The sequence below is a fragment of the Alnus glutinosa genome, chromosome 11, assembly GCF_958979055.1.
Source record: "Alnus glutinosa chromosome 11, dhAlnGlut1.1, whole genome shotgun sequence".
Lineage (NCBI taxonomy): Eukaryota > Viridiplantae > Streptophyta > Magnoliopsida > Fagales > Betulaceae > Alnus > Alnus glutinosa.
In genome coordinates, this window is record NC_084896.1 from 1,398,590 (window position 1) to 1,422,093 (window position 23,504).

At 32.7% G+C, this 23,504-nt stretch overlaps 1 protein-coding gene and 5 long non-coding RNA genes across 13 annotated transcripts; 4 read left to right on the plus strand and 2 right to left on the minus strand.

Moving 5' to 3' along the window:
- Window positions 1–678: 678 nt before the first annotated feature.
- LOC133882741 (uncharacterized) lies at window positions 679–1,384 on the plus strand. Its single transcript, XR_009902714.1, has 2 exons — window positions 679–839; window positions 964–1,384. It is a non-coding gene; the product is annotated as an uncharacterized LOC133882741 (long non-coding RNA).
- Window positions 1,385–6,908: 5,524 nt separating this feature from the next.
- Window positions 6,909–7,772, plus strand: LOC133880987 (uncharacterized). Its single transcript, XR_009902474.1, has 2 exons — window positions 6,909–7,088; window positions 7,210–7,772. It is a non-coding gene; the product is annotated as an uncharacterized LOC133880987 (long non-coding RNA).
- Window positions 7,773–10,181: 2,409 nt separating this feature from the next.
- LOC133880986 (uncharacterized) lies at window positions 10,182–11,051 on the plus strand. Its single transcript, XR_009902473.1, has 2 exons — window positions 10,182–10,321; window positions 10,417–11,051. It is a non-coding gene; the product is annotated as an uncharacterized LOC133880986 (long non-coding RNA).
- A 421-nt stretch (window positions 11,052–11,472) lies between these two features.
- Window positions 11,473–12,738, minus strand: LOC133880988 (uncharacterized). Of its 2 annotated transcripts, none has more exons than XR_009902476.1 (2): window positions 12,653–12,738; window positions 11,473–11,895 (listed from the first exon to the last, which is right to left on the minus strand). It is a non-coding gene; the product is annotated as an uncharacterized LOC133880988 (long non-coding RNA). The 2 variants fall into 2 exon arrangements; XR_009902475.1 differs by having other exon boundaries at window positions 12,588–12,705.
- A 985-nt stretch (window positions 12,739–13,723) lies between these two features.
- Window positions 13,724–21,920, plus strand: LOC133880840 (uncharacterized). 7 transcript variants are annotated; one of them, XR_009902435.1, is made up of 4 exons: window positions 13,724–13,783; window positions 13,889–14,029; window positions 17,514–18,529; window positions 21,694–21,920. XR_009902435.1 is itself a non-coding variant. In XM_062319804.1 (2 exons), the coding sequence occupies exon 1, from the start codon at window positions 20,623–20,625 to the stop codon at window positions 21,220–21,222; it is 600 nt and encodes a 199-aa protein (XP_062175788.1). In that variant the 5' UTR covers window positions 19,993–20,622; the 3' UTR covers window position 21,223; window positions 21,645–21,920. The 7 variants fall into 7 exon arrangements, 2 of the variants coding, with proteins under 2 accessions (XP_062175788.1, XP_062175789.1); XR_009902434.1 differs by having other exon boundaries at window positions 13,763–14,029; XR_009902436.1 differs by lacking the exons at window positions 13,724–13,783; window positions 17,514–18,529 and having other exon boundaries at window positions 13,791–14,029; window positions 21,645–21,920.
- Window positions 14,468–16,847, minus strand: LOC133881380 (uncharacterized). The gene is made up of 4 exons (XR_009902498.1): window positions 16,691–16,847; window positions 16,549–16,613; window positions 15,873–15,928; window positions 14,468–14,757 (listed from the first exon to the last, which is right to left on the minus strand). It is a non-coding gene; the product is annotated as an uncharacterized LOC133881380 (long non-coding RNA).
- Window positions 21,921–23,504: the final 1,584 nt, after the last annotated feature.

Below are 23,504 nucleotides of genomic sequence, written 5' to 3' on the forward strand. Positions count from 1 at the left end.
AGAGTTTAATTTGCTATGGTTTGGCCTCTAAGCCAACGAAGAGGTACCTAGCTCTTTGTTCTAGCTTGTGACACACTAACAGTAACATTTTTTTTTTTTTTTTTTTTACATGTATTTCCCTAAAGTTTTGGACATACATTAATTAGTAAGCAATTCATGCCCAAACAAATTGAAAGAAGAAATATTGGTATTGGACCGAGTCTTTTTTTTATTTTTATTTTTATTATTATTCTTTAATTGGCCTTTGCATATATATATATTGATCTTTAATTTTTACCAAGTTTTGGCAACAACGTAACTAGCGGCTCGATCGGTAGCCCTCTAGAGTTCTCAAAGCTTGATATATTTCTTTCATGAAATATATTAAGATAGGAATTAATTAAGTAAATAAACAAACAAAAACAAAAACAAAAATAAAAAGGTTTGATTTTTATACATATAACTATCATTAAGTTGATATATATATGATAAGTTTAATTATATTATTGGGTGCCATGCATTCAGGGTTACCTTTTAATTTGAGGGACAAAAAAAAATATATCAAACTAAATTTAATTAAAGTGGACCCTCTATAATTATTTACTCACTAAAGATCAACATTTTCTTCTCCCACTGCACGCAATCCTTTATATAAATAAAGAAAATCTCTCTCGTTTCTTCTACTATATATCCATTTCTCCTTCTCTCTGAAAAGTGGGATACTTCAATAGCTTTTACACTCTAATTGAAAGAGAAAATGTCAGTTTCTTCATTTATTGGAGTTTTGGCAATCTTTGCTCTACTCTTTGCTATTGTTTCGCCTCCTACTTTGGCTTTGTATCCGGCTCCTGTTCCTGCTGGTAAATGTTTTTATTTTTTATTTTTTAAATATGCATAGATTGGCCTTCTAATCTCTTTTTCCTTTTCTTTTCACTTCATTTTTTTTTTTTAATTTTTAATTTTTTTTTATGTGATAATATATAGTCATCAATATTCAACCATGTGAAAGTTTAAGCAAAACTTGGCACGGGAGATGTAGGAGCACAGGACACTGTGATAGGCATTGCAGGAACCAGGAGCAGGCAGAACATGGGGCATGTCATGGGTTTTGGCGTAAAAAATGCTATTGCTATCGCGACTGTGCTTGAGTACAAGACAATGAAAACGCATTGAGATGCGTAAAAAGACTCTTTTAACAGCAGTTATTGCAACTCGCATAATAAATGACAATTTTCTATGTTGAAATAAGTGGCTCATATTCTCTTAGGCATATAGAGTAATACGAGAATACCAATATAGTGATCAGTTGATGGAGCATCGCGACGTTGTCCTTACAGTAAGGTTTGTTATAAATATGTTATACTGTAATTTAAATTATTATTGAATATAGTCGCATTCTTGTAGACGTAGGTACATTGACGAACCACATAAATCGGTATCTTGATTTTCTCTTGCTCTCTCTTTCTGATTCCATGTGTTATTCATCAATCATCATTGTTGTGCACGGTAACAACATTATCGATGAATAAACTAATGGATACACAATATCATTTTTCATTTCTATCATCTTCTCGTCAAGCTATCTAATCCCTTTGAATGTTGCAAAATCTTCACTAAAACGCATGTTAAGAATGTATGCTTCAAGCTGGTTATCCGATGTGATAAGGTGAACTACTTAAAAATCATTTGGATAAACCTAGACAAGCCAAATTAATTTCTCCTTGTTGAAGGTAGCAAATGTTCTGAACTTAAACATGCAACACAAAGTAATAATCCAAAATTCACCTCATTAAAATGATTGTTATGTTACTGAAGTTGCATATCTATGACTATAAAATAAAGCTCTACACAGTAATGATGAGAATTTTTCATGCTTTGGTCTTTTTGCAAAGACCGTGGTCATAGTATAGGTCATCCATATTGGAAATAAAAATATTATTTTTTGTACAAAAATACAGTAATTTAATCAAATAATTAAAGAGTTCCACCCTACATCTCTCTCATAGCTCTTAAATCTTACTTTGAAAGTTGAACAAACTTTATCTTGATCTTTTCGTTGTAATGTATGAGATAACTCATATGTAAGCCCTAAACACTATTCATCAAGTGTTAATTGAATGAAAAATCAAAATTATGGAACAAATTAATTAGTATAATATTTGCTTGAGATAACTCATATTAAATTCTCTTTGTTCAAAATATGTATAAATTAAACATTTTCCACAATACCTCCAATCAGATCGATGACGTAAGAAAACATGTGAATTGAATAAGTCTAACAAGTAGTGCTCCATAATGAGAAGTACTCCAATGTATATATCCAGGTTGATTTATATTCATTTCTTGATTCAAGCTACGATTAGTAATTTCATTATTTTATAGTGCTTCCACAAATTCAGTAGTTTGTTTTTAATGAGCTATGTGACAACGATTTGCATGATGGTCCAACAACATTAAAAATACTATTAGCCAGCTCAAAAAATGGAAAACGATCCAAATCTCAAGTTCTCGGGGAATTGGAAATTAAAATGGCACATCAATATTTTCTGTCAAATCCCCAGAAAATACTGCAAGTTTTCAGATCATTAGGCTTCAAAAAATTGGTAGCTAATGAAAAATTGGAAGAAATTCCTTAATATTCTTGCAGCACAAGAATGTTGGTGCCTTGTTAACAATCATTCCAAACTTCCTCAAATGAGTATCAAGGCACCTGTATTTACTACTAAAATATATGTTGTTTTCCAAGAGATACCAAACATACCAATCTAATTCTTTGAGATGAAAGCATGGATTTTTGAAGCAATATGTTGCACACTCTCAATCATCATCTTCACTGCAGTGCAGAATGAAACTAATTTGAACAGACCAGCCCATCATCATGCATGTTGCTAGTCCTAAATTTCAGTTTCTCTATTGCTTGAAACTTATACAACCTAGGGATTTTATTCAAATTAGTAAGAATATAACACACAATTGAGTCGTTATATTACAGCTTCATCTAAGTTATTTAGGCTGAATTCTAATTGTCAAGAGATCATTTAGAGCATGCAACTAGGGAAGAGAGACTGACATGGCGAGATTGAACTGCTTCGTTCACTTGGCGCCTCACATCCTCCACATGACCCTACAAGCAGACAACACAGTCAAATCTATATATGGGATTTTTAACAAATTATCATGCAATATCTCAGATTATTTCATTTTTTATTTTTCATTTTTATTTATTTCATTTCACCCTAGTGTGGAGTTCCATGAAGTTGACACTCCCAATCCAACTCTAAAGCTTAAGACGAAATTCTTAGCATACAACTCTTTAGAGAAACTGTTAGAGAGTATAATGAGAAAAGGGGAAAATACATAAAGTTTAAAAAAAATGAAAGAGCTAATTAAGTGGGTTGCAGTGTGTAGGGATCCCTCCTATGACTACAGAATGCATGGTAGACAGTTAGTTGATGAGGAGTCCTTTGAAATAAGATCTTTAAGACCTAAACATTCGTGTACTCGTGTATACAAGAGTTTAATTATAAATTCTGTGTGGATAGTAGACAACTTTTTGATAAGTTTAAGATTCAACCCGACATGCCAATTCCAGTGATAGGAGATGAAGTGAAGAGAAATTGGAATGTGGATGTCAGAAAAGGCCAAATGTATAGGGGTAGCTAGGAAAAGGGCAAGAAAAAGGATATATATGGTAATTTGGGGGAACAATATAGTAGATTGTGGGATTATTGTAAAACTTTGAGATGTACTAACAAGGGCAGTTGTGTGTTGATGAAGGTGGACAGACCAAACCCTGATTTGGCTCATAAGTTTTATAGACTATACTTATCCCTTGTAGCCATGAAGAAAGGATTCTTAGAAGGCTGTAAGAGTATTATAGGGCTAGATGAGTGCTTTCTTAAATGACCATTCAAGGGAACCATACCGGCTGCATTCAGTAGGGATGCCAACAATAACATGTACCGGTTGCAATTGCTGTGGTAGAACCTAAGACAAAAGACAGTTAGTCTTGGTTCATGGAAACCCTAGTTTCAGAACTTGGTGCACATGAGAGGCACACTAGGCCTACATTCATATCTGATCAGCAAAATGTTAGTTATATTACTTTAGAATTTACATATCATTTTAGTTTTTTTTTTTTTTTGCTCACTATATTCACATTGGAATGATGTAGGGTCTTATTCAAAGTTTTGATGCTGTTATACTACTGGCGGATCACCAAATCTGTGTAAGGCATTTATATGCCAACTTTCGAGATCAAGGATTTCAGAGGGTGGCCTTGAACGAAAGGTGGTGGGCTGCAGCATCGACTTCTACTGAAGCTGACTTTAGACATCATATGGAAGAGTTAAAGAGAATCAATGTCGATACCTTCGAGTACCTAGACAAGATTGACCCCAGCGGATGGTCAAGAGCATGGTTCAGTGAATATCCCAAATGTGACATTCTTGTCAACAATATTTCTGAGTGTTTCAACTCATATATCCTGAAGGCTCGTGACAACCTTATTTTGACAAAGCTTGAGATGATTAGGAAGCATCTCATGAGAATGTACCAACTTAAAGGAGATGGCATTAGATCATTGAAGGGTAAGTTGTGCCCTAGAATTGTTGAGAAGCTTAAGACAATTGGTGAAGAGGCAATCGACTACCTTTCCCAATTTGTTGGTGATGGTTTGTTTGAAGTAGAGCAGGGATGCAGACAGTATATTGTGGATTTGAGGAAACAGACATCTAGATGCAAGAAGTGAGAAATGACTAGGATCCCATGTGCACATGCATTTTCTGTGATATTATATCATGTAGGGAAACCAGAGGATTATGTCAATAATTACTATAGTCTTGAGATGTACAAGAACTAAGCATGATATTTTGGAATCGCCTAAATCAAGGTTGACCCCAGGCAGACGTAGAAAGGCTAGAGTAAGAGCTCCTAATGATTCAAGAGATCGATCCATAAAACCCTTATAGGATGAGAAACTTTGAATTGAAGGATAAATGCACAAAGTACAAACTAATGGGACACAATAGCAAAACATTTCCAAAGAGGAAACATGAGGTATCAAATTATAGGAAACCTGCGATTGAAGTTGATTTGCCTACTCCACCCCCAGCAAGTGTGATTTCAGTAAGCCCTATTCTTTTATTGTTGTTGATGTATTAAGCTTATATGTGATTACTTACATGTTATCCTATTTGCTGTGTTATTATATGGGCTTCAAACACAAAGCGTTGGATGTAACATAAGTAGAAGGGAAGGTACACAGCCAGCTAACAAAAGAGTAAGCAACTTAATCCTACTTACCAATAATTAATTATTTACATGCATGATACTGATTAATGACGTGCTTTTTTTGGTTCTTAGAAGATTGCAAGGAAAAGTGTTTCAATTGATCGCAGTAGTGCTTTCCAGCAACACACTGCTACTGTTAGTGCCAATAACACTGATACAACTGTTAGCAACCAACAATTCAATTTTCCAAATAGGCAAATACTACACCAACTACTGCAACAGTTCAAAGAAAAGTGGGTATTTATCTGTTATTTTCTTTTAATTTTTTTAAAATGTATTCTTGTCTTGGCGCTAACAACCTTTTTAAGCCTTTATATTAAATTTATGGCAGCAAAATACTGTGAAACTTAGAGTACCAAGCTGGACCAGACAACCTTCAGCATTTAGGAGAGTGTCTAGCAGAATCAAGGCCATGATACACAATATTCCTATTAATCCTTAACCAAGTGTAGTGATTGACCTAACTATCAATACTACTGTTGGAGCTACAGGAAGAGGAAGAGGGAGAGATGTTGCGGGTTCTGTTGCTGAAGATGGTGCAGCAGCAACATCCTCAACAGCGGCCAAAGAGAAATCCAAAGAAAAAAGAATTGTACCTACCGTGAAAAAAGGAATACAAATTATGAAGTCCAAAATGAAAAAGAGGAAGCCAGATTGGAAGTGTTGACGTTCCCTAACTATTAACACTCCTTTATTTTGAAAGCTGACTTCAGCAACTGTAATGACAATTAATTTAGTAAATTAGTAAACAATTCATGCCCAAACAAATTGAAAGAAGAAATATTGATATTGGACCGCACTCTTTTTTATTTATTTGTTATTCTTTAATTGGCCTTTGCATATATATATATATATATATATATATATTGATCTTTTTCACCAAGTTGGCAACAACTAGCCGGTCGGTAGCCCTCTAGAGTTCTCAAAGCTTAATATATTTCTTTCAATTTATATTTATATATATATATAGGAATTTAAAAAAGTTGACGCAGGGTGATGTGCTAAATAGTGGAGATAAATATATATATATATATATATATATATAATAGACTAATAAACTAGGAATTAAGTAAATAAACTAACAAAAACAAAAAGGTTCGATTTTTATAGAAGTGGTGTCTTTTTTCTATCCACCAACGATAAATTCAATTTTATATATATATATATATATATATATATATATATATATATATATATATATATATATATATATATATATATACAACACTAGCATTAAGTTGATATGATAAGTATATATTATTGTGGTTACCTTTTAATTTGAGGGATAAAAAAATGAGGAATGTTAGAACTCATTTTAGTGTTCTTCTGATTTCCATCTGGAATGATATAAATGTAATAAAAAAATTAAAAAATTACATCCATATAATCCAAAAGGACATAGATGTAATTTTTTTATTACATTTATGTCATTTCAGATGGACACCAAAAGAATACTAGAAAAAACTCTAGCATTCATCTGAAAAATATATATCAAACTAAATTTAATTAAAGTGGACCCTCTATAATTATTTACTCACTAATTAAACAGCAACATTTTCTTCTCCCAGTACTGCATGCACGCAATCCTCTATATAAAGAAAACCTCTCTCGTTTCTTATACTGTCTATTTCTCTCTCTCTCTCTCTCTGAAAAGTGGGATACTTAAATAACTTTTAGACTCTAATTGGAAGAGAAAATGTCAGTTTCTTCATTTTCTTCCAGGGCTTTTATTGAAGTTTTGGCAATCTTTGCTCTACTCTTTGCTATTGTTTCGCCTACTTTGGCTTTGTATCCGACTCATGATTCTGTTCATGTTGGTAAATGTTTTTTTTTTTTTTTTGTGTGTGTGTGTGTGTTAATATGCATTTATTTTGCCTTCTAATCTCTTTTTCCTTTTTCTTTTCACTTCATTTTTTTTTTTTATGTGATAATATATAGACATCCATAAACGATGTGAAAGTTTAAGCGAAACTTGGCACGGGAGATGTAGGAGCACGGGAAACTGTGATAGGCATTGCAGGAATCAGGAGCAGGCAGAACATGGGGCATGTCATGGGTTTTGGCATAAAAAATGCTATTGCTATCACGTATGTGCTTCAGTAGAAGACAATCAAAACGCATCGAAAACTGACCGTCCGGACGGTTAAAATGAAAACCGCTTTTGTTGAGTTGTACGCGCGTCAAAACTTTCATTGTCTCAGGAAATTGCCTTCCTTGAGATATTTGATGCAGATCTTGCCATATTAAGCCATTTTCAGGTTGGAGAATATATTCTGCAATATTTGAAAAGTCATTAATTTCACCTTGTTGAAGGCAGCAAATGTTATGAACTCAAACATGATATTGCTATCATGAATGTGCCTGAGTACAAGACAATGAAAATGCATCGAGAGGCGTAAAAAGACTCTTTTAACAGTAGTTGTTGCAACTTGCTGGCAGGCATAATAAATGACAATGTTATCGATGAATAAACTAATGAATACTCAATATCATTTTTCATCTCTACCATTTTCTCATCGGGCTGTCTAATCCCTTTGAGTGTTGCAAAATCTTCACTAAAACGCATGTTAAAAGATGTATGCTTCAAGCTGGTTATCCGATGTTGAAAAAATAAGACTCCTACTATGAAAAATTTATTTGAAGTAGAGTAGGACGCAGACATTATGTTGTGGATTTGAGGAAACAGACATGTGGATGCAGGAAGTGAGAAATGTTTGGGATCCATGTGCACATGCATTTTCTGTGATATTATATCATGGAGGGAAATCGGGGGATTATGTGGATAATTACTATAGTCTTGAGATGTACAAGAAGGTATACGATCCCATAATATATGCAGTGCCCAGCAAGGACGGAGCCAGAAGTTCTTATGGGCAGGGGCCGGTGGTAAAAAAAAATTATTGGTAGGAGCCAATAGGCTAAATTTTTAGTTTTTTAGCTTATATATATATTTTTTTTTTGAGATTTTTTTTTTTCAAGGAAATTGGGGGGGGGGGGGGCCATGGCCCCTGCCAGGCCCCCCCCTCCCTCCGTCTCTGGTGCCCAGTGAGGAACAGTGGTTAAAGACCATGCATGATATTTTGGAACCACTTAAATCAAGGTTGACCACAGGCAGACCTAGAAAGGTTCTAGTAAAAACTTCTGATGAGTCAAGAGATACAAAAAATTCTTATAGGATGAAAAAGTTTGGATTGAAGCGTAAATGCACAAAGTGCAAACTGATGGGACACAATAGCAGGACCTGTCCAAAGAGGAAACAGGAGGCATCAAATTATAGGAAACTTGCGACTGAAGTTGATTTGCCTACTCTACCCCAGCAAGTGCGAGTTTCACTAAGCCCTATACTTGCATTATTGTTGATGTATTAAGCTTATATGTGATTTACTTACATGTTATCCTATTTGCTGTGTTAGTAATATGGGCTTCAGACACAAAGTGTTGGATGTAACATAAGTAGAAGGGAAAGTGCACAGCTAGCTAAAAAAAAGAGTAAATAACTTAATCATACTCACCAATAATTAATTACTTTCATGCATGATATTGATTAATGGCATGCTTTTTTGGTTCTTAGAAGACTGCAAGAAAAGGTGTTTCAATTGATTGCAGTAGTGCTTCACAACAACACACTGCTACTATTAATGCCAATAACACTGATGCAACTGTTAGCAACCAACAATTCAATCTCTCTGCACCAACTACTTCAACAGTTCAAAGAAATGTGGGTATTTATCTGTTATTTTATTTTAATTTTTTTTAAATGTATTCTTGTCTTGGCACTAACAACCTTATTAAGCCCTTACACTAAACTTATGGTAGCAAAATACTGTGGGATTTAGAGTACCAAGCTGGACCAGACAACCTCCAGCATTTAGGAGAGTGTATAGCAAAATCAAGGCCATGATGCGCAGTGCTCCTATTAATCCTTAACAAAGTGTAGTGATTGACCTAACTGCCAATAGTACTGTTGGACCTAAAGGAAGAGGAAGATCGAGGGAGAGATGTTGTGGGTGCTGGTAAAAGGGCTACAACAACTAATACTGCACCACATGTTGCTGAAGATGGTACATCATCGACATCCTCAATAGCGGTCAAAGAGAAATCCAAAAAAAAATAAAAATTATACTTACCGTGAAAAAAGGAATACAAATTATGGAGTCAAAGATGAAAAAGAGAAAGTCAGATCGAAAGTGTTGACGTTCCCTAACTATTAACACCCCTTAATTTTGAAAGCTGACTTCGTAAACTGACAATTAATTTAGTAACTTAGTAAACAATTCATGCCTAAACAAATTGAAAGAAGAAATATTGGTATTGGACCACGCTCTTTTTATTTATTTTTTATTCTTTAATTGGCCTTTGCATATATATATATATATATATATATATATATATATATATATATATATATATATATATATATATATATATATATATATTGATCTTTTTCACCAAGTTGACATCAACTAGCCGGTGGATCGGTAGCCCTCTAGAGTTCTCAAAGCTTAATATATTTCTTTCAATTTATGTTTATATATATATAGGAATTTAAAAAAGTTGAAGCAGGGTGATGTGCTAAATAGTGGAGATCAATCAATATATAATAGACTAATAAACTAGGAATTAAGTAAATAAACTAACCAAAAAAAAAAAAAAAAGAGGTTTGATTTTTATACATATAACACTAGCATTAAGTTGATATGATAAGTTTATATTATTGGGTTAATTACTTTCTAATTTGAGGGATAAAAAAATATATATCAAACTAAATTTAAGGAAAACATACCCTCTATAATTATTTACTGACTAAAGAGCAACATTTTCTTCTCCCACTGCACGCCATCCTCTATATATAAAGAAAATCTCTCTCGTTTCTTCTACTATCCATTTCTCTTTCTCTCTGAAAAGTGGGATGCTTCAATAACTTCTACACTCTAATTGGAAGAGAAAATGTCAGTTTCTTCATTTATTGGAGTTTTGGTAATCTTTGCTCTGGTCTTTGTTTTTGTTTCGCCTACTTTGCCTTTGTATCGGCCGACTCCTCTTCCTGCTGGTAAATGTTTTTTTTTTCTATAGTATGAATATATTGGCCTTCTAATCTCATTTTTCCTTTTTCTTTTCACTTCATTTTTATGTGATAATATATAGTCATCAATAGTCAACCATGTGAAAGTTTAAGCAAAACTTGGCACGGGAGATGTAGGAGCACAAGAAACTGTGATAGGCATTGCAGGAATCAGGAGAAGGCAGATAATGGGGCATGTCAGGGGTTTTGGCATAAAAAATGCTATTGCTATACATCGGAAATGTGCCTGAATACAAGACGATGAAAACGCATCGAAAGGTGTAAAAAGACTCCTTTAACAGTAGTTGTTGCAACTGATGTTAGAGAATATACTCTCCGTATACCGGGGATTTGGTTTGAGAAATATATTGTAATTATAATCAATCAAATCTAATTGATTTGATTGATTTATTTGTAGCAGATTTGATGGTAATTAATCAAATCAAATTGATTGATTATCATACTTATCTACCCAAACTCTGCTATAAATAAGAGTTTATTGTATTGTGAAATAAGAGTAAAATGTAGCTTTTGGGGCTTTTTCCTGTGAACGTAGATTATAGACGGAACCACATAAAATATCTTGTCTCTTTTCTATTATTTTGCTTTATTTTATTTTAGCTTTATGTTTTCTTTCGACTGGCATAATAAATGACAATGTAATCGATGAATAAACTATGGATACACAATATAATTTTTCATCTCTACCATCTTATCGTCAGGCTATCTAATCCCTTTGAGTGTTGCAAAATCTTCACTAAAACGCATATTAAGGATGGATGTTTCAAGTTGGTTATCCGATGTGATAAGTTAAACTACTTAAAAATCATTTGGATAAAACTAAACAAGCCAAATTAATTTCTCCTTGTTGAAGGTAGCAAATGTTCTGAACTAAAACATGCAACACAAAGTCATAATCCAAAATTCACCTGATTAAAATGATTGCTATATTCATGAAGTTGCATATGTATAACAGTATAATAAAGCTCTACACAGTAATGATGAGAATTTTTCATGCTTTGAGCTTTTCACAATGACCGCAGTCATAGTATCGATCATCCATATTGGGAATTACAAAATACAGTAATTTCTTAAAATAAATAGTTCCACCCAACATCTTTCTCATAGCTCTTAAATCCTACTTTGAAAGTTGGACAAACTTTATCTTAATCTTTTCATTGTAATGCTTGATATAACTCATATGTAAGCCCCAAAACACTCTTCTTCAAGTGTTAATTGAAAGAAAAATCAACATTATGGAACAAATTAATTAGTACATTTGCATGAGATAACTCATATTAACTTCTCTTTACTCAAAACATATATAAATTAAACATATATCTTCCACAATACCTCCAATCAGATCAATGACATAAGAAAACATGTGAATAAGACTAACAAGTGCTCCATAATGAGAACTCCAATGTATATATTCAGGCAAAATGCAGACTCCCAATTCTTGCACTGCAAATCATAGCCCTTCAACACAAATATTGAACATCTCCCCGACCACGTTTTGCTTCTACGTTCACAATTTTTAGAGAACACTCCAGTTGCCATCGCTGCATCATGCATGGGAAGAAGTCAATTTCAAAACATTCTAACTTTTTATTTTTTATTTTTTATACCATATCAATAATTTTTTATTATTATTCAAAAAAAAAAAAAAAAAAAAACCTCACTACAAAACAAAGTTTTTTTTTACTTTTCTATACAAATTATTTCTACTTAATTTATATTGATCACATCAATCATTTCTTATTGCCATTCAAAAACAATATCCACCTCAAAAACCTTTACCAAACACACTCAATATGCATATATATAGGCCTCTAAGTGCATGCATGTAGGCAAATGAAAACATATACGAGTTACAGTTTTTTAGAAATCAGTAAACGATCGAAATAGATTGGGTTGGTTTTTAGAGGAAACCTGAATCACTTTTCAAACCCAGGTTTAATAATTATTTTATTAAATTTCCCGGTCTTTAAATGGACACTTACAATAAGATAAGATAGAAAAAATACCCAATTCATGATAAACTTAGTAAAACCAATCTTAATCTTAATTGATAACTAATAATCCTTAATTATTAACTAAAATTCTACTTCAATACAAATTATAATCCATTCCTAATAAGTTGTATGAACTTCATAACAAAACATGCTCTGTAACAATTCGAGAATTATGTGATGTTAGGTTGAATGATTATGCATGAAAATATATGATAATAAATAGATTTGCATGTCTTAACCATGCTTAATTAAGCTCCATAAGAACGCTAGTTAGCTAGCTGTTTTATAGCATAAGATGAATTACTCTAATATAATTAATCAAGTGTTTTAGCCAATGAACTCTAACCCAAACATTCATTCCTTTTTATTAACCAATGAATTATATCAAAGTGTCTGGATCTGAGTCTCATGAGAAAAAGTTTGAAGCTATATATATTAATTCACGCCAATAATAGTAGAAAAATATAAATAAATCTATAGAGGTACCTAGCTAGTATCTTGATGGTTCATTTGATTAATGACTAATTAATTAACAATAGACTATTCTAGAGTTTTCTCCAGTGGTTTAATTTGGCCTCTAAACCAACAAAGAGGCACCTAGCTCTTTGTTCTTGTGACACTAATTGTTACATTTTTCTTCTCAATTTTTGGAGAGATCAATAATAGACTAATTAATAATATAGGTTTCTTGAAAATCCTGAAAAAGATAGTCTTTGTTATGCACAAGGACATGAATAAACTAGAACGTACATTTTCTCTTCATTAATTAATTTTCTTGTCTGCTTCATATTATATTAATTTCTTAAACAAGAGAAAAACTCTCCAATGTGTGTGATAACTATTTGTTTTTCAAATAAAAAATACAATTGCTTTATCATCACACGAAAGATCAATAAGCATTAAAATCAATAAACTATATATAACCTCTCATTAACACGGAAAGCAACTACTTTTAAAAAAAGGTACTCAAATTTTTAAAAACGTCAATTTAAAATATTCATCTTTCAATTTTTTTCAATTTTTCAACTCCCTATTAAAATTTTCCGTTAAATCATGTCAAAATTTATAAAAATACCCCTCATTTTTTTTAGCAAAAATAAAAATAAAAATTGCTAGTATTTAAGTGTTGGAAATTTTGATAGGATTTAACAAAAAATTCTAACGGATAGTTAAAATTAAAAAAAAATTAAAAATTGAAAGATGAATACCCTAAATTGACACTTTTTAAAGTTTAGGTACCTTCTTTCAAAAACGATGAAAGATCAGGAGTTATAAGTGAAGTTTTTTCAATAAATTGTTATGAAATTAATTAGGCCTAGGTTTGATTTTTAACGGGCGCTCAAATTTAAAAAGTATTAATTTCATGCCTGAAAGATTTAAATATATATATACTTGTTTACTCGCTAGTTGCTATACATCTGAGAACATGCAACTGGTTTCCTTTCTTTCTTCTCCCACTGCAATCCTCTATATAAAGAAAATATCTCACGTTCATATATATATAGCTTCTTATACTATCTCTTTCTTTTTCTTATTTCAGACTTGTAATTGGAAGAGAAAATGGCAATTTCTTCCTTTTCTTCCAGGGCTTTTTTTGGAGTTTTGGTGTTCTTTGCTCTAGTCTCTGCTATTGTTTCATCTGCTTCGGTTAAGTATCTAAGTGATCGTGCTCCACCTCCTGGTAAATGTTTATTTTCATTTTACTTGTATGGAGATGGGTTGTATACAGGTTTTGATTGGTCATAAACGACATAATTTTGTGACACTTACACAATAAACATCATAAAAAATTTAATGTCGTTTTCAGTGTAAACGTCGCGAACCCATTTACGTCGTTTCACACTAAACGACATCTTTTTGTGCTCACAAAAAAATGGGTTATTTACATTGAAAACAACATTAACTATTTTTAATGTCGTTTACTGTGACGACCCGTTTTTTTTTTTTTTTATTATTATTATTTTTTTTTTTCTCGAAAGCATACAAACGGATCTTCACAGTGGCACGACTACATGTCGCTCAGCCAACATATGACACATGTCCCATAACATGCATCTGATAATCAGAGTTACATTTAATAGCGGAATATAGTAATCAATGTGCAGCAGAACACATATCATAAGCGGAAATACATCTAATATACAATAGTTAATTACAACAAGAGCCATTTACAAGTCTAACTATTTAAGGCATTATATAACATATTACACTAATTACTTTCTAAAATATAGGCTCAACAAATACATGTGCCATATAGGACACGAGCCATGGATAAAATACCCAAAATGCGGACTACCCATGAGTCCGTGACTTATGACTATCGCGATGTGCTCCAATCATAGTATCCCACACGCTAGGTGGACGAGTCAATATCTATATCCGCAAAACCTGCAACCAAAGCATCAATGTCTGCACGGTTGCGGGGGTTGCCGCATCCGTACAGGTGGAATTATGAGCCCACCGCCTTAGCATAAATAAGATACACTAAGACCTCAGAGGTATACTATTCACTGAGTTTTCGCAAAGAACCAACTTTTCATTTTTAGTCGTGCGAACACTATAACAGCTACCAATTTTATAAACTTTTGTTTGGAAAATCCTCATAGCTGATATAGCAAACACCGACTAATAGAAAACATTTAAATACTGTGGGTAGCTAGTATTATACAAAAAGATTCGTTATAGAACACAATGACATTTAATCATGCAACCATCCGATACCAATATACATAAGCTCTTTTTCTATCAAGACTTTTATGCATACTAATACGTCTAGCAAAACTACATTTAAATCATGCAACCATCCGGTACCAATATACATAAATTCTTTTTCTATCAAGACTTTTATGCATATTAATACGTCTAGCAAAACTACAATATACTTATCATGAAAACATCACACAATTTAAACAATGCTATGCATGCTCATGATAGTCTTTTTGTTCATTATGAGCCTCACGCTCTCTTCATTATTATGAGCCTCACGCTCTCTTCTTTATTATGAGCCTCACGCTCTCTTCATTATTATGAGCCTCACGCTCTCTTCATTATTATGAGCCTCACGCTCTCTTCTTTATTATGAGCCTCACGCTCTCTTCATTATTATGAGCCTCACGCTCTCTTCATTATTATGAGCCTCACGCTCTCTTCTTTATTATGAGCCTCACGCTCTCTTCTTTATTATGGGCCTCATGCTTTATGCTTTACAATTCTAACTCTATACTCCTATTCTTTGCAAATCATGCTTTCTTCAAATACCATGAACCAATCAACATGAAATTTTCATTATTCTTCTTTGCATAATTAAATCCCAACTACAATACACTTTCAAATACTTCAATCAATTCAAAACCTTTCATTCATGCATCATTTCATAACATCATTGATATTTCAACATAATTGAAACTACTTGAAACATCCAAAACATACATGTTAACATATCGTTGGTTCAATAGAAAATCATCTATCATTTGCATTTCTATAAAATACGAAAAATATCTTTTCTCAGTGAGTAGAATACTCACTTGGCTGCGCGGATATTAAGCACTAGGTCTCCTAGACACCACCATGCAATGCATTACTGTAAAAACAATACATTGCACATTATTGACAACTTCTAATATTGGACTCATATTTAGCTCCAAAATTGCTCAAGAGCTAACCCATGGAAAACCCATAGTATTTTAAGGGTTCCAAACGCCTACCCATAAATCCTAAACACTAATTAAAACTCAAACAATATTAATCCAAAGTATTCACTAAGGGTTAGATATTAACATCACTATTTAATTATTTACCCATAAAAATATATTAATTGCTAACCCATAATTAATTCCACTAACCCATACATTATTTTCACTAACACTTTTATAATAATATTAACCCTAAAATTATATTCACTAATCTCTAGATTATTTTTCACAAACATTTTCTCGATATCATTAACTCTAATATTATTTCATAAATATTTTTACCTCAATTACTAACATATTAACACAATTTAATCATCTAGATTTTTAATCACTTAAAAACCCCAAATTAGTTTAACCTAACAAATTAGAGTCTCTAAACTTTAAATCATAATTTATAAACACTACCTCAAACACGATATTATTAACCCAATAGCTTTTACTAAGGGTTAATCACAATAAATAGCATTTTAACAAAATACCCGAAAATTAATGTCTATAGAAAACTTACCAAAAATTCGCCAAGCAAAGACCAAATGCTCGGGAAGCTCCTAGCAACTCCAAACTACCCAAAATCTAGAGAAAACGCCAAGTTAAACTCATCTCTATAAGATTTATAAAAAATCTCCAAAAATGCTAGTTTAGCGATTTACCTCAAAACGATCGGTAGAAACGTAGATCGAGCTTCGTAGATCACGTTACCGAAGTCGGATCGAAGATCGGACCGTTGGATCTTCGTAGATCAAGGATTTTCTATAAAAATCCATAAGAGAAAAATAAGGAGGAGAGGCACTGCCTCTCCGAAAAAAAATAGAAGAGGCCAAAAGGCCTTTTCTTCGGAAAACAAGGCGCAGTGCGCCTTGTTGTTCATTATTATTTTTTTTTTGTCTGGAAGGGCCAAGTGGCCCTTCCTTTAAGTGAAGGTGGGGCGCAGGTGGCGCCCCACACTTCATTTATTTATATATATATTAATTTTACTTTTAACTTTTCTTTTTCTTTTAATTTTATTTAATTTTATTTCTTTTTGTTATTTCATTTTCTTTTCTTATTTAATTTTATTAATTAATTTCTTTTATGTTAATTTTTCATTTCTACTTTATTTTCGATTATTTCAATTTTCTATTTTATTTGGACTTTAAAAATATTACTTTTTACATTTTAATAATACTAAAATTATTTTAACTATTCATTTACTCAAATTTTATACTCTAAATATTAAATAATGTCCCGGACATTACATTTACTGTGTAAACGTGACGAACCTATTTATGTCGTTTCAGTGTGAAACGACGTAAATTTATGATGCTTAAGGCCAAAGCGTCGATAAAAAAAATTCTTGACGGGCGGTATCATGGCCAAACTGAAACGTCATGGAAAAAACTACACCAACTTATTGGTTTTTAATATGTATATATATATAGGCCTTCTAATCTCGTTTTCCTTTTCTTTTCCCTTAATTTATGTGACAATATATAGTAATAATGGAACAACCATGTGGAAGTTTAAGCAAAACTTGGCATGGGAGATGCAGAAGGTCACATAACTGTAATAGGCATTGCAAGAATGATGAGCAGGCAATAAGTGGAGCATGTCATGGGATTTGGACAAAGAAGTGCTACTGCTATTACAAATGCGACTCATGAGTGCAAGACAATGAAAAACTCATCATTATTGAACAATTGTCTGTTTTTTTTTTTGTTTTTTACAAGGAATATAATTATCTTGATAGGGATTAATTTTGCTGTTTTATAGGATGTTTTGTTTGTTTTAAGACCATTTTATAAGTTTCTCTGTCAACATGTACAATGTTGATCAGATTTGGTGATTCTCATATGCTTTTGGAAAGATGAAAAATTTGAAAATAACTTGGACTAAGTGCAATCCATTAATGGTTTCTAACATATCAATTAATATTGGAAAAAAAATTCTTCAAAATGGCTGAAATCAGCAAAAGAATGAAGTGGAAGATGGTGATTTTATTAGAAATATCTCCATGGGCTTTCTCTAGCTAGTTTGAACATTTTTTTTAATGGATATTTTTACAATGAAGCTTGAGAAAAAATAAATATAGATCGAGTTAACTACAAGTAGTACCCCTGGCCTCTAACTATCATCTTGATGCTGCATGGCATAGTGGGTCGTTGATTCTACTGTTCTACAAGTACAAAACTCACAACTCTTTCACAAAACCAAGAAATTCAATGATGGGTAGGAAAACAGAAGAAAAATCACTCATAGACTATTTATTATGGAAAAATTAATAATAACAACAAAGTTTTTAGGGCAGTCGATCAAGCCAACCTTATTAGGCTTAAATAGAAGTAGGGTCTAACTCTGAAAAATAAATTACAAAACTACATTGCCGCAACTCGGTCGAACGAGACAGAGCATCATCATGTGATAACAACCCTTCTGGAACAACCTCCGTGATATCGACAAAAGCTCTCGAGAATTCATATTGATGCTTATCTTGTCGCCTCGTTCGAGAACAGGTATTGCATTTCGTTCTAATGCATGTTCATCATATTTAGTTGTAATTATTAAAAATCAATGATATGATCCTGACTTCTTCTTCTTCTTTTTTTATCTAACTTTTTTCTTCTTCATTTTGTTTTCTCTTTTTAAAACAAAAATATCAACAAACAACCTAAAATACAAAACTGCTTTCACTTTTATGTCACATTAAAACATTTTTTCAACCAAAAAAAAAAAGAAAAAGAACCCTTTAAAAAGTATTAACAAAATTAGTCATATGTGATCACTGATTCCATAGAATTCTGTGATGTTCTATTAAATAGAGTTTTTCTTCAATCTGGGTTTATAAAATTGCTATGCGGCCTTTAAGTATGTAAGAAGCACATGTTTTTTTTTTAATAGCATTAACAAAGTTGAGGAAATTTTACTAAAAAGCATCTGTTTCTCACATATAATTAAAAACATCTTCTCACATGTTAAGGGACACATGATAATTTTATAAACTGGTTAGAAGAATTTATTACCAGTTTAAAAGAAAACCCTATCTTTTTTTATTTATTTAAAAAAAAAAAAGAATAGTTTAAAGTTTTTTACATTAGCATTTATTACCATATTTACTTTTAAATATTCAAATTTTGCTTTACCCACATTTTTTCCCCATTCGATATATATATGAAAAAAAAAAATTTCCTAATTTAATCCAAACATTACTTGAATTTAGTTTTTGAATAAGTTAAATGATTTCCTTACAACTCTTATTTAAATAAACCATTGAATCTGTATGATCTATATATGGGTCTTACATATCAAATAGTTAATTTAAAAACGAGATGTGTATCTTTGAATAGTTTAAGAGAAATAAAAAACTTCTGTATATTCAAACATTATGTACCTTCTTTCTGAAGACAAGAACAGTGCAACTGTTTTATCTCAACCGTTCATAGTCTCAATCAACTCAAATCAAGTTTTGTCTGAGTAGATTTTAGAGATTTTTGTTTCAGGAATATCATAAAGCAAAAGGCTGCACTAATTGGGTGTCTTTGAAGACCAATAAAAGGAATTAACCTGAATTCAAATAAAGCTGAAAAGTACTTTGGAAGAAAGGAAAAGCAGCTGTTACTATCCATGGTGTTTTCTTAGTGAGTAAGAATGAGTCTAGAATTTACAAGAAAGGTTTAAATATACATGATTAGTTTTGGTATCCGCAATCATAATCAATAAAGGGTTTAGCTTGGGCCTAATTTAAGTAAGAATTAAATCCATTGGGATCGAGACGTGTGTTATATAACGAGACACAAAAAACACGTGTTTCAACTCCAACAAATATAGTTCCAACTAAAACTAAATCCAAGCGAACGGTAAGATTTGTGTTGTGTTCCCCTACAAATAAGAAACTAACTGATAGCATGAAGTGCATTAATAAGTCCACAATGCATCTCATTCTCAACTAATAATGCCACCAATTTGTCTTTTGTTTCACACAAAAATAGAATTCAAAAAATAAAGATAGAATGAGATATTCCAAAAGAATTGCCTCGGATTATCGGATTGAAATTTTCAGCAATTCTTCCCAAATTATTAAAATTATAGAACTCATAATTGACACTCCAAATTGTCAGGAATTCTAATCCCTGAGTCTAAATGCATGGAAAAAGTGTTCAATAGTGAGCCCACATTTTGCATATTTGAAATAAAGTAAATAGAATCTTAATGAAAAAGAAGAAATAAAGCAAAAAAATAAAATAAAAAGGAATAAAATAAAAATAAAAAGTAAAAGCTATATGTTTATAAATGGCGAACCCGCTCAACATAAAGAGTTCAAGAGCAATCCTTATCCCCTGTCGGACAAACAGAGCATACAGTTCACTCTGTTTCCTCTGCCTATCTCTGTTTTCCTTTGCAGCCTTCGCTGCCTTTTAAGCCTCTGTCTCAATGCTCCGAAACCTCAAATCTGCCTTCGTGTCTTTTCTCATGGAAGCAGTTTTCCTCTTTTCTCTGTTCAGAGAAATGGTTGCCAATGAAGCTTTGATGAAAACTCAATTCCCTTTCGAGTAACAACTCCAAAAAAAAAAAAAAAAAACCTTCTGCTATTTTGTCTCTCAAGTCCTAAATGCAAATGGATTCATTCAATTTCTTCAACATCAGAGCTGAGAAGGCGAACGCTATGCTAAAGAATCGCCAGCTTCAGAAGATGGTAAACTTGTTCTGGGTAATCGAGGTATGCGTTGTTCTTGTCACGATTTCCAGGCTTTCCATGCAACTCCCACTTGCTGTCAAGAACTCCACCGGGTATTTCCGTGACGTGACATTCTCCTTGGTTAATCCTCGCTTCCTGTTCGTCGTCGGAAATGCTATAATCATCACTCTTTTCGCCAAGTCCGGGCAGTTTTCAGCTCAAGATTGCACAAAAAAGACCTCAGGGTCTGATCTTTACGAGGAGTTCATCAACAACAGAGCAAATTCCAAGCATAGTATATCTGATCAGAGTCATCAGAGTATGGCTAAGGATTACTGGAGGAGTCAGAGTTACTCGCAGATATCAAACAGCCGAGGGAAGAGTATTGTTTCTTGTGAGAGCTCGGCCAAAAGTTCAAATGCTGAGGATGAAATGAGCAACGAAGAGTTCCAGCGAAAGGTGGAGGCTTTCATTGCCCGGCAGCAAAGGCTTCTAAGGGAAGAAGACTGCTCTCTATGTATTTTCTCCAAATAGGGTAGGAGGAATTTCCTTCCGCTCGGTCTATAAAATTGTCATGTATTATTTATCATAATTAATGGAGGACTAACGTTCTAGATGTCATAATCCCCCTTACTCAAATCTCGAACGTTCACGCCCGGCCCATATCATGTTGGGATGCTTTAGCGCCACATAGTATTACTAAATTGAATTTGATATCACTTGTTAAGATTCGGGGAAAATACTAGTTACATTTGCGTTATTACGTACTCCAAAATAACTAATTAAAGTTATAATTAGAACTTCTTAAAATCACTTATAAAGTTAATATATTCACAATCGATCCCACCCACATAATACTAGACTTTATCTTCCAAGGCATATTATGAACTGTCTTCCACTTGCAATACACTCTCTTCCCCTTTTTGTTTAGCACTGATTTTATGTTTAAATTGAAGATAAGAATATTAGTATTAACTTTTGGTGCGGGTTCATGAACTTTAGCAGATAATTGTCACTTCAGGCGTATCGGATCCTTTAGGAAGCAATGGGGCCAGCTGATTTTGCTTACTTCTCTTTACGATCAGAGATGATGTAATTAGGTGATCAAGAGATTTCAGCTTCATAATATGTCTACTATTTGTATAAAAAGTATATATATTATGAAGCTGCTTGTTGATTTGTAGAATATTCTAATTAAACCTTTAGTGACCAGAGTCATACAATTTCTTTAATTAGTTCTCAAATCAATTATTTTACAATTGATATGCGCCAGAAAATAAGTGTCAGCAAATTTTGTCTGCCGGCATTTTTATTTTTTTAAACTTAATGTTCAAACGACACTAATTTAAATTCAGCGTTATTTGAACAGTAAACGACGCTAAATTATTAGTGTTGTTTATTATTCAAACGGCGTCGTTCACTTCCCAAACGACACCAATTTGTGTGGCCAAAAATTTAGTTATATATTTAACGATCTAGGAAAAAGCGCTAGTCACATCTGCACTATCACTCCAAAATGACTAGCCAATTTGGAGTTTCTCTAAAATTCTTTATAAAGCTCAGTTTCATGTAACTAGACAACGTGAAACTTAGCAGTCATGAGTGTCTCTTATAAACCACTCACTCTATGCGAGTTATTTATCTCTTTTCAATATGAGACCGGGGTGTTACACAGAGAGGGAAAATGAAGAGAAGCTGGCAGGAGCTCCTGCATCTGCCGGAAGAGAAGAAAATAAAAATGAAGAGAAGAATAAGAAAAAGGAGGAGGAGGAGGAGGAGGAGGAAGCTTAAGGAGCTTATGCAAAAAGAGAAAAAGAAAGGGAGGAGGATCCTTTTATTTTTCTTTTTCTTTTTTTAATTTTTTATTTACATTAACGTCGTTTAGGGGTTCAAACGATATTACCAATTTAACGTCATTTGAACAGTAAATAGTACTAACAGCTTAGCGTCGTTTCACTGTTCAAACGACACTAAATTGTTAGTGTTGTTTGAACAGAAACGGCATTAATTAACGTCGTTTGAACAGTAAACGACGCTAATTTGGAACCTCATCCCTATGTTTAGCGCCATTTTCAAAGCGATACTATTCAAACGACACTAAGTACCGGTTTTTTTTAGCATTCTATCGTATTAATAGCCATATTTCTTTCATGTGGTAAACTCTTTTGAATGTCAGTTGGATTTATGGTTGAGTTTCTTAATTAGTTATGAAATCTTTCCCCAGCCTTTGGTCTAATTTGAAGAGTTTTTACATTATCATCAATTATGAAAGTGAATGGATGGCCACTACTACATTTAACACCTTAAATATTGCAGTTATTCATTGCGATCGAGCTTCCTCTTCTTGCTTTAGGACTGCAATTTTGACTGATTTATGTATACTATCTTTCCTTAGAGTTTGGCAATTTTGAAGAGTTTAATTCTTTGGCCATCATCATCATCATCAATGATAAAAGTAAATTAATTAAACTACTTAATTAAGTGCTGCAAGCTCATTGATACGGAATTTAATTAGTGCTTAATTAGAAACATTTGTTAAGTGTAAACGTTTGTTATAGGAAGAGAATGGCAATCTCTTATCCACACCTTCATTATAGGAAATAGAATGGCAATTTCTTTCTTTTCTTCTAGGGCCCTTTTTGGAGGTTTGGCGGTCCTCGCTCTAGGGTTGATTAAGTGTTTGTTTGGGACTCAAAATTCTTCTTCTAGGGTTCATTAGATCGTGTGGTTCCTCGATATTATTGAGTACAAAGTTTTCTTTTAAACTGAATCGAAAGAAATTCTTTCAATCCAGTTTAGTAAACTAACATACATAC